Raw genomic sequence first — 9,999 nt, forward strand, 5'->3', positions numbered from 1 at the left:
GCCCGCGGTCCAAGGAGGTTTAACGCGGCTCAGGGTGGGAGGGTCCCAGGGCTGGAGCATCCCAGAGCACAGGATCCTTGAGGGCCCCGGAGCGACTCCGGGGCCCGCTCCCACTTCCCCCAGCACAACCTCAGACCACGCCCCCCGCGTGCATTCTGCCGGGGGTGGGGCTTCTGTTCCCGCCCGCAGCGCTTACCCAATGGCAGCGCCCCAATTCAATTGCGGGGTGGGGGCTGAGCGCCAGGGCAGCACAATCAGGGCCCGAGCGGCGGGGCGGGGGGAGCGGCTGCCCGCCAGGCGTCCGCCCGTTGCCAGGTGATAGCGGAAGTACGACCCCCAGCGCGCGCTGCCTCACGGGTCTGGGCGGCGGGAATAGGGGCTTTGTCGTTGCAGGAGCGTTAATGAGTTGGAGTGAGGGGGTAATTAGTAATCAGAGAGGGTGGAGGCCGTTGCGAAGGGGTTGTGTGAGGGTTCTTCGAGGGATGAGGCTGTGGGTGGCCGTTCTCATCCTTTGGAAGTGGGGCGCAGCTCTTGTCCGTGTGCGGGGGTAATGAGGCTGAGGGTAATTAACTGGGCTGATGGGCAGGGGTCTTAGACGCTTCTTCAGTGGGAATAGGCGAGGGGTGGTTGGGCGGGGGAGTCTGTGGTGTTTGTATTGCCTGAGGGAAAGAATAATCCTCGGAGGGGGCCGTTAGGCCTAGGGGGGTCCTCGTCCTCAGGGTGAGAGGTTAGGGCGGTGGTGGGTTATCGAGCCAGGCTGCTCTCGGGTGCACTAGTGGGTATCCCTATGTCTCTGTCTATGGGGACTGGGGGCGGGGCAGAGCACACCCTTGCTTTGGGAGCGTCAGGGGCATTGCTGTGGTAGGGAAGGGCCTATCCCTGAAGCAGCTTTCACATTTCCCTCTGCACAGGAAGGAAGAGTTGGGGCCTTTGTGTAGGAAGGGGCAGTGATAAGTGGCCTCAGCAGGGCAGCGGGTACCCTAACCATGGAGGGACACAGGTGGTCCCAGGGCAGATATTACAGTTCTATAAGGGGTTTGGAGTCTGGTCATGGCCTGCCAGTTCATTAGGGTTTGTTAAACCCCAGGGTTTATTAGACTTAGCTGGGGACTGAGGGGATATAATGCCCCTCTTCTAGCTGGGTGCAAGAGCTGCCTCAGGAACTGTCTCAGCCTCTCTGTGACTTTGGCATCACATCAGGATAATAGCTCAAAACCCAGGTCCTTAGCCAAGAAAAATGCTCAATTTAAAGTGCTATTTTTGAAAATCCAGGTCTGTCAGGAATAGAATTTGGTCTTGGAGCTCAAGCACCATGCAGAGAGTGTCACGGCTGACAAGGGAGCTCTCGCTCCTGGCTACAGAACCACCTCCGGGCATCACCTGCTGGCAGAATGGGCAGCTTGATGACCTGCGGGCACGTACGTACCTTGAGGGTTCCCAAAGGTAGGGCTGAGTTGCACTTTGCTGCTAGGTGTCTGTATGCTGTGGGCTTCATAGGCTATGTGGAATTGTTGGATTTTAGTTTCCTTTAAACATAGCTTAGCCTGTGCCTTGGCTGGTCTGCCCTTAGATCTGATTGCTGGGGAGTGGAAATGGTCTTACATAAGATGACACTTTTTATTCCTGGATTCTCCAGGATAGTGAGGCCCTGGCACAGGTTGCCCAGGGAAACTGTGGCTGTCCCGTCCCTGGGAGTGTCCAGGTTAGATGAGGCTTGGAGCAACCTGGGATAATGGAAGGGGTTCCTGGAATTGGGTGGTCTTTAAGGTACCTCCCAACCCTTAACATTCTATGGTTCTGTCACCTGAGCAGCTCTGTAACTGTGGGAGGTGTGTGGGGACTGCTGGACAAGATAATCTTGAAAGTCCCTTCCAACCCAAACCATTCTTCTGATTTTGAATGTAATTCTTGTATCTTCATCTTGCTCCTAAAGAAATTTTAGGAGGTGTGGACACACCATATGAGAAAGGAATATTCAACCTGGAAATCATAGTTCCTGAAAGGTAAGTGGGCAATAGGATCTAGCTAGGTCAACTAGGAAGGAATTCTCCCCTGTGAGGGTGGAGAGGCACTGGTGCAGGTTGCCCAAAGAAGCTGGAGCTGCCCCATTCCTGGCGGTGTCCAAGGCCAGGTTGGATGGGGCTTGGAGCAACCTGGGCTAGTGGAAGGTGTTCCTGCCATGGCAGGGGGGTGGAGTGAAATGCACTTCAATGTCCCTTCCAACCCAAACCTGGCTGATTCTCCGATTAAGTAGTTAGTGTAGTCCTGCTTTAAATGTGAGTCAACTGCTGCAAGGTATTTGCTGTAAATGCTAACATGTGAGTCTTTCCTTTATCCTCTCAATGAGGAACTGAGACCCTCTTTTTAAGGAATGCAATTTTTCTAGTAGGTGATAAACTTATTTTGCATCAAAGATATGTGATTAAAAACGTAAAAGTGAAATGATAAGACTTTTGTCTCAAAGCTTTCTGGAAAGAGCTTTTTCATCAGTACGAAGTTTCTTATGTTGTTCCCTTGTGGAAGGCTCTCCAGGGAAGTGTTAGTCGGACACACCTGGAAGCAGCGAAGGTGGAGCACTGCCTCCAAAGATTTGTGGAAAAGGGTGTCATGTATGCTGGGAGGAAATTATGGCATTGCTTGGGTGGCAAAACAACTGGGCCTATAGATATAACAATAACTTTTGTTTCTTTATGCTTATCCCTTCAGGTACCCATTTGAGCCACCAAAGATTCGCTTTCTGACCCCCATCTACCATCCCAACATTGACTCTGCTGGAAGGATTTGCCTGGATGTTCTTAAATTACCCCCAAAGGTAAGTCAGTGCTTGGCTGTGGGTAAGTGAGCCTGGGCAGGATAATGAACTCCTTATCTGCTTCTTGTAAGAGCCTGATTGAATGTCTGTTTGCTCCTGACTTATTTACAGGGAGCAGAGAATGAAGTTTTGAGTGACATCTCCTTTGTTTAGGGCCCGAACCTGACGTTCTTTGTTCCATATAAATTTCCAAGGCTTTAAAGATTGGAGTCAAAAGGCATTGGGTCTGAAAATTAATTGCACAGAAGAGATGTGCAGGATACAGCCCATGGAATCTCCTGAGTTGGAAGGGACACACAAGGAGATCATCAAGGCCATGAGCTGGATTTGCACAGGACAAACCAAAGTCCCACTTTGTGCCTGGGAGCTTTGTCCAAATGCTCCTTGAGTTCTTTGAGCTCTGGAAGCCTTGGAACCATGAGCACTACCCTGGCTGTCAGTTGGGCTTCCTTGGAGCCTTAATACGTATTGAGAGTGGGTCTGATGTGTCCCATGGGGCATTATGTGCTGGAAGTCCAAGGCAGCTGTGGGCAGGTTGTGTTGAAGTGCTGTGGTTTCTGAGGTGTCTCTAGGCTGCTGTGTGCTGGTTTCTCTCTCTGAGCTGCAGCTCTCATTCTGTTTCCTTACAGGGTGCATGGAGGCCTTCCCTGAACATCTCCACCTTGCTGACTTCCATCCAGTTGCTGATGGCAGAGCCCAACCCTGACGACCCTCTCATGGCTGATATTGTATGTGAGCTCCTTTCCTGCTCTCCTGGCCATGGACACAGGTGGGGAGGGAATGGGGGCCAGATTTAGGCTCAATTTCCACTTCACTCACTCTGGATTGACATACTAGGAGCATGGCCTGACCTGGATCAGCTGGGGCATCCCTGGGCTTCCCTGAGGCAGCTGAGGCCAGAAGAGATGATCAAGGTCTTCTCTTCAGTGCAAAAGGCAGCATGAGTTCTTCAAGCAAACTGAATGAATTTTACACTTCATACTTGTGGTTTTAGTCTGGTTTAGGAGTCCTAAAGCCAGACTTTGTCTCACCTTCTCGGTGGCATGTATTCAGTCAAATCTCTGTCTTTGTCTTGCTCTTCCCATTTAGTCCTCGGAGTACAAGTACAACAAGCAACTGTTCCTGCACAATGCCAGGGCGTGGACCGAGAAATACGCAGGGCAGCTGAGGGTAAGGACTTTGCTCTACTTGCTTGGTGTAGCTCCCTCTACAGTCCTTTTGTCTCAGTTTCCCTTTCACAGTTGCTTTGTTCTTTCCTTCCTCCCCTTCTGCTCTGTGTTTTGGATCTGTATTCAATTTCATTATATTTTTTTAAGCTCATTACATTCTCTCTTTCCAGTTAAATGTGCTAATTCACTAATAACTGCCATGTTGCTCAAGGAGGAGGAGGGACAGATAGATAAACCCTTCCCAGTGATCCTGCAGCCCTGTCCTCCCTCAGTTCTGTCCTCTGTCCTCCTGTACCTGATGCCCACCTGCGCCTATTCTCCACCTGCTCATCCATTCACTGTCTGGTCTCCCTATTCCCTGGTGGAGTTCAGCCTTCCTCCCATCATCCTTCCTCTCTTCCTGCCTCCTTTCCTCTCTGTCACCTCAGCAATGAGTCTTATAAAAATAAAATCACACTTAATCAGATCAAAACCTCTGACCAAAAATCAGTTACCTTTGGGATTTCTCCCTTCCCTAGGTGCCTTCCCTCCCTGCACCTGATTTGGGTAACACCCTTTCTGGGATGGGGATATCTTCCTGCTGGAGCCATGCTCACAACTCCAGTTCTGAATGCATTTCCAAGTTAACTGTGGTTGCCAGGAAAGCACAGAGTATGGCTGTCTCTGCAACAACACACAGAACCCTGGAGTGACCTGGCTTATCTATGTGTGTTCTACTGCTCTGCTCAGCCATTATCTTGCTCTCCTGTCACCCCCTTCCTAAAAATCCCAGCAGGGGGAGCAGAATAACAGAGGCTTACTGCGACAGAGCCAGAGTACAGTGATCTCTGACTTTGGTGGAGCACAGGGCATTCCAATGGCTGTAAAATTAAATTATTCACAGCTCTTTTATTTCTTGGGTCATCACAGACTTCCCAGCCTTTGGAAGAGAAAATCATCCAAAGTGAAACAAGAACCAGCAGTGAATCAACCATGCAGAAAAGGAAAGGGGTTAACATCAGTAGGAAGGAGAAGAAATCCTGCCCAGATTCCTGAGGGGGTTCTGTTCTCTTTGGGCTGTCACTGTCCCCTTCCCCTCACACAGGTTACAAGGAAAGAGTCTCCCTTTAAATGGCTGCATCAGCTTTGGGTTTCTGTTTTCTTGGGGTGGTATTTTTTCATGAAAAGTTCCATTAATAAAATATAAAGCTTTAATTTATATCTTTTTCCATTTTGAGTGGAGGTTTTGGAAAATTCAGAAGAAAAGGTGTGTTGATGTGGCATAGCCTGGTTTTTGGTAGCCGGAGAGGACCACAGGAGTAGCTTCTGTGAGAAGCTGCTAGAAACTTCCACCCTGTCTGATAGTGCCAACCTCTGATGGCTCTGAAGATGGACATGATCTTGGCCCACTTAGAGAGGTTGGTAATGCCTCTGTGATGACATTTAAGAAGAAAATCCAAACGGCACAGGGGCAGTTTTTTCCCAGGGGTGGGGAGGCAGGGCTGTGTTGCTGTGGCCCACAGTAAGCCTTGCCTCCCTGGCTGCCCAGCTAACCGCTGCGGGCACAAGGGCAGCGGCAGTGTCTTCCCCTTTGTGGTGCCCTGCATGAGGAGAGGTGTTAAACAGTGCCAGCACTGGGGGACCACCTGGCCACCAATGTAAACAGGGCAAGCGATTCCCTGATGGGGAACCTATACGTGATCAACTTCTTAGCACTGCAGGATCTTGCAAGAATTAGTGGGACTTGTTGGCAAGAGTACCTACAAGCAGCAGGTTTTCTTCTAGTCAGAGAAAAGGAGGAAGTGAGAACACATGAGAAAAAACATGGCAGCACCAAGGTCAGTGGGGGGGGAGGTGCTCCAAGTGTTGGAGCCAAGATTCCTCTGGAACCCAGGGTGAGGACCATGGTGAAACAAATTGTCCCCCTCTAATGCATGAAGTCTGCAGGGGCAGCAAAAGTTTACTTGCAGACGGTGAGAAAAGGGCTTATGCTGGAGCAGGTGGATGCCAGAAAAAGCTGTAATCCAGTAGGAGACCCAAATAGAGAGAGGGCCATTGCTTCCAAATTAGAGCAGCTTATCCTTAAAAGACTTGCATGCCTGTGCATGAGTGGCCCACACCACAGCAGTTTTGGGAAGACTGTTTGCCTGGGGGAGGGACCTCATGGCATAGCAAAGACTGCCCTCCCTGAGCCAACAGAAGATCTCAAGCGACAAACTGACCAAAACTTCCTGCGCTGTTGGTGGGAAAGAGGGAGGGCCCAGGGGAGAAAAAGGTGTTTTAAAGGCTCATTTTACTTCTTGTCCTCTTCTGACTCTCTTAATAATAAATTTCCTTTACACCTTTAAATTTCAACTGTTTTGGCCTTAGTGTTTTTTTTTTTTTCTCACAATCCTTAACTGATGAGCCCTTCATTTTTTTTTTTTCCCCTCTTTGCCCAACTGTAGCAGGAGAGGGTAAACAAATTACTTGCCTGCCTGGTGTTTGGCCAGTGTTTAAGCATGACAAAAGGAAAACTGTAGTTACTGCTTCAGCTTCCAGTTTCCACCGGGGGAGAGAGAGAGAGAGACATGGGAACAGCACCAAGTAGTTCAGTTTCTATTTTCACAACCGAGAGCAGGAGCTGAGCAGCAGACAGATCAGAATCAGCTGGTGGAAATCCTTTCCCAGGAAAGGCTTGATTTCCCATGTAACCTCAAAGGCTAAGTCATTAAACTCAAGTCTTACAGCTCTGGTTCTCCAAAGCAGTCTGTTATGTTCCAGTTAGTCCATTTAGGATAACCTGGATGGTGTCTTGGCTCTGTTGTGTCTTCAGGAGATGGCTAGTAACAAGAACCAGCTTATGGCAGGTGAGGAAGAGCCCAATGGATTCTGAGGGATCTGGGAGGATGGATGTGGAAGAGCAGGATGTTAGCAGTGTGATGTGCAGGGTGAAGAGTGCAAGAGGAGTGGGCTAAGGAGGATAATTCTTGGTGCTTCCACAGCTCCAAAGGTTAGGGCTTGGCAGCAGATTGCAGTAGGAGCAAGTCAGGTGCTTGGCCTCTTGTTCTGCAGGTTCCCTTAACCCACGTCCTGTCCCTGCTCCCAGAAAAGCAAGTCAGGCCCATCTCTGGAGCAGAGACAGGACTCAGTGAGGTTCCCAATGCCTGGGAAGAAATGAAGCTCAGTGATGAGCTGATCTCTGCTGGATAAGGAAAGGCTGTGTTCTCAGCTGCTCCCAAAGCCCTGGCCATGTCCCTGTCCCACTCAGTCGAAGTTGTAGTAAAGGCAGAAGGCGAAGAACATGGCAAAGATCTGGAACAATGGAGGTGGAAGAGGGTTAGCCCCATAACACAGCTGGGCCAGGCTGGCCCTGGCTGCAGTTGGAAGTAGACAGGTGCTGGAGGATCTCTGGCCTGGGGCCATTGCTGTGTCCCTCAAGGGGCCTGGGCCAGCTGTCCTGGTGCTGCACAGGGACACCAGGCTGAGGAGAGCCAGAGGGAGTAAAACAAGCCCTTCCTTGTTCCTTCACCTGCCCCATCTGCAGCAGAGAGCAGGCTCTGTACCTTGAGACAGACCTGAGTTCCTTCGTGCTCTCCTTGCCCACTGAGTAACCCCCCTGCCACAAAGAGTGGGCACTCTGCCTGCCCTGTCCCTGCCCCCCCTCATTACCTCAATGCCCAGCACGGCTAAGCTGCAGGTCCCAGGGAGAGAGATGTACCTCTGCAGGGTCCTGCCGAAGGTAGAGAAGCAGCCCTGGGGCAGAGAGAGGAGGGAGGGGCTCTCTCGTGTGCCCCATGGCCACAAGGAGCACAGAGGGCGACCAGGTTGCAGGGGGATGTGGGGGGTCCCCTGTGGGGCAGGACAAGCTGAGGACTTTGGGAACCACTGGCCTGTGGAAGCACAGCCAGGCAATGTCCCAGGCTTCTGTCCCTTATGCTCTGCTCTGTGAGCCTGGGACAAGCTGAGGCTCGGACAGGGACATGGACACAGCAGTTGTGCTGTACCTGCTCGTGGATGTAGCCAGGGCTTCTGTCCTGGCACTGCTCCCAGCCCAGGACCTCTCCCGCCTGCAGAAGCCCATCCCGGACACAGCATGCCTGTGGCCATGGCATCTCTGGATGCAGCTCCTGGAAGCGGGAGCCGTTCCCAAAGTCTTCAGGTCCCAAAACACCACAACACGAGAACTGGAACAGAAGGGAAACACCATTACCGTGATCACCCTTGCTGGATCCTGTGTGTCCCCCTGGAGCCTGCCAGCTGCTCACCGTGACCATGAGGGTGTTCCAGGCTGTGGAGAAAACCTCAGCACCCTCATCCCCACCATAGTTCCTCTGCAGTTCAGACAGGAATCGCTCGGGTTGGACCTGTGGAATTGGCACCAGGGCTGGGGCTGTTCCTTTCCCACTCTGCTCAGCAGCACCAGCTCCTTCTGAGGGGAATTGGGCAGTCGATCCCCCCCCACCTGCTTTGAGCTTTGTGTTGTGGTGCTGATGATGGAGTTGAGGGGAAGGGTGTCCTTACACCAGTCCCAGTTGCCTGGTGGACTCTGAGCCATGGCCACAGTGTGACAGAGGGAGGCTGGTGATACTAGGGATGATGCCAGTACCTGTTTCCAGTGCACCAGAAGGAGAACAGCCCCAATGAGCTGCGTGATGAAGACGAGGCTGACAAGGATGAAGAACTGGAAGGCAACAGGTGAAGGAGTCAGAGACCAGCCTGATCCCACAAGAAGCTTGCTCACATTATCCCTGCCCTCCTCTGCACCAGCCCTGCCTGTGCCCTGTGTCCCTGAGACCAGGGATGTGTGTACAGCTCCTGGGGATAGATGCCACATCTCTGACCACTGGCTGCAATGCAGGGGTTATAAACAAGCACTGTCTGCACAAGACTGGGGTTGTTGAAGAAATGGGGATCTTGATGTTCGAACAGGCATTTCTGCCCCTCATCAGCAGTGGGGAGGGAATCTTGGAAAACCCTGGGGAGCATCTTGGAAATGTCATATGGGATAACCCAGTGGCTTCAGAGAGAATTGACCCTACTTGGTGGCTTTATAAATCCTCTGGGCTCACAAGGTGGGGAGTGGAGGGCAGGACATGTTGAGGATGAGGAACACCAGCTCCTGGCTCCTCCAGGAACACCTGCATCCCCCACCACCCTCCAGCATGTGACTCCTGCCCCCAGTGCCCCCTGTCCACATCCTTCATCCCCTTCCCACCCATCTTCCCTCCCTCACCAGCAGTAGGAGTCGGCGGCTCCGGCGCAGGGCCCCGCAGCAGCCCAGGAAGCCCAGCAGGGACAGGGCAATGCCTACAACCAGCAGCAGCCATGCGCCTGCGCTCAGCACAGCCCTGGCAGCCACGATGTCCTGGAAACCAGCCGGGTCCACGGCCACCCAGACTCCCATGCCTGCTAGGCATGTCCCCCCAGCCTGCAGGGGGAGGTCAGGAGATGATCATGGGCTCAGGGGATGTCCAAGGTTTGATCCCCTCCCTGGGAATGGGTGTCACCCACCCCTGATCCAGATGGCAATGTCACCCCATGTGGATGGGGGATGCTTCAACCCTTGTTTCCCTCCCTGGGACCAGTGTCACCCACCCCTAAGCCAGCTGGAGCTGTCACTCCCCAAGCACAGGTTCCTTCCACCCCTGCACCCCACAGGGCCCAGGTGGACTCACAAACACCAGCACATTGAAGATGAACATCAGGTACTTCATGCAGCTCAAGACACCCATGGGGACACCAGGAGGGGGAACACGGCAGTTTTTGTCCCTATGGAGGGGAGAGCAGAGCCCTGGCCACAGCCAGCCCTGACTTGTCCTGGACCCCATGGGTCCAGCAGAATGTGGGGGATGCAGCCTCCCAAAATTCCCAGGTAATTTTCTATCCCCACCATCTCCCATGAAATCCCCAAAAGCCCCAAACCTGTGTCCTCTCCAAATCCATGTCCCCTCCCAACCACATGTCCCCTTCAAACCCCATGTCTCCAGTCCTGTGTCCTATCCAAACCCTGTGTCCCCTCCAAATCCTGTGTCCCTTACAAATCTTGTGTCCCCTACA

At 52.4% G+C, this 9,999-nt stretch overlaps 2 protein-coding genes across 2 annotated transcripts; one reads left to right on the plus strand and one right to left on the minus strand.

Moving 5' to 3' along the window:
* Positions 1-274: 274 nt before the first annotated feature.
* Positions 275-5,129, plus strand: UBE2T (ubiquitin conjugating enzyme E2 T). Its single transcript, XM_062509595.1, has 7 exons — positions 275-315; positions 1,273-1,418; positions 1,934-2,003; positions 2,707-2,812; positions 3,442-3,540; positions 3,902-3,982; positions 4,891-5,129. Exons 2-7 carry the CDS (start codon positions 1,313-1,315, stop codon positions 5,014-5,016), a joined length of 588 nt encoding a protein of 195 aa, XP_062365579.1. The 5' UTR covers positions 275-315; positions 1,273-1,312; the 3' UTR covers positions 5,017-5,129.
* Positions 5,130-7,206: 2,077 nt separating this feature from the next.
* Positions 7,207-9,674, minus strand: LOC134054114 (tetraspanin-18-like). The gene is made up of 7 exons (XM_062509586.1): positions 9,618-9,674; positions 9,176-9,370; positions 8,549-8,623; positions 8,208-8,306; positions 7,947-8,126; positions 7,612-7,695; positions 7,207-7,254 (listed from the first exon to the last, which is right to left on the minus strand). Exons 1-7 carry the CDS (start codon positions 9,672-9,674, stop codon positions 7,207-7,209), a joined length of 738 nt encoding a protein of 245 aa, XP_062365570.1.
* Positions 9,675-9,999: the final 325 nt, after the last annotated feature.

Source organism: Cinclus cinclus, chromosome 27 (assembly GCF_963662255.1).
Source record: "Cinclus cinclus chromosome 27, bCinCin1.1, whole genome shotgun sequence".
Lineage (NCBI taxonomy): Eukaryota > Metazoa > Chordata > Aves > Passeriformes > Cinclidae > Cinclus > Cinclus cinclus.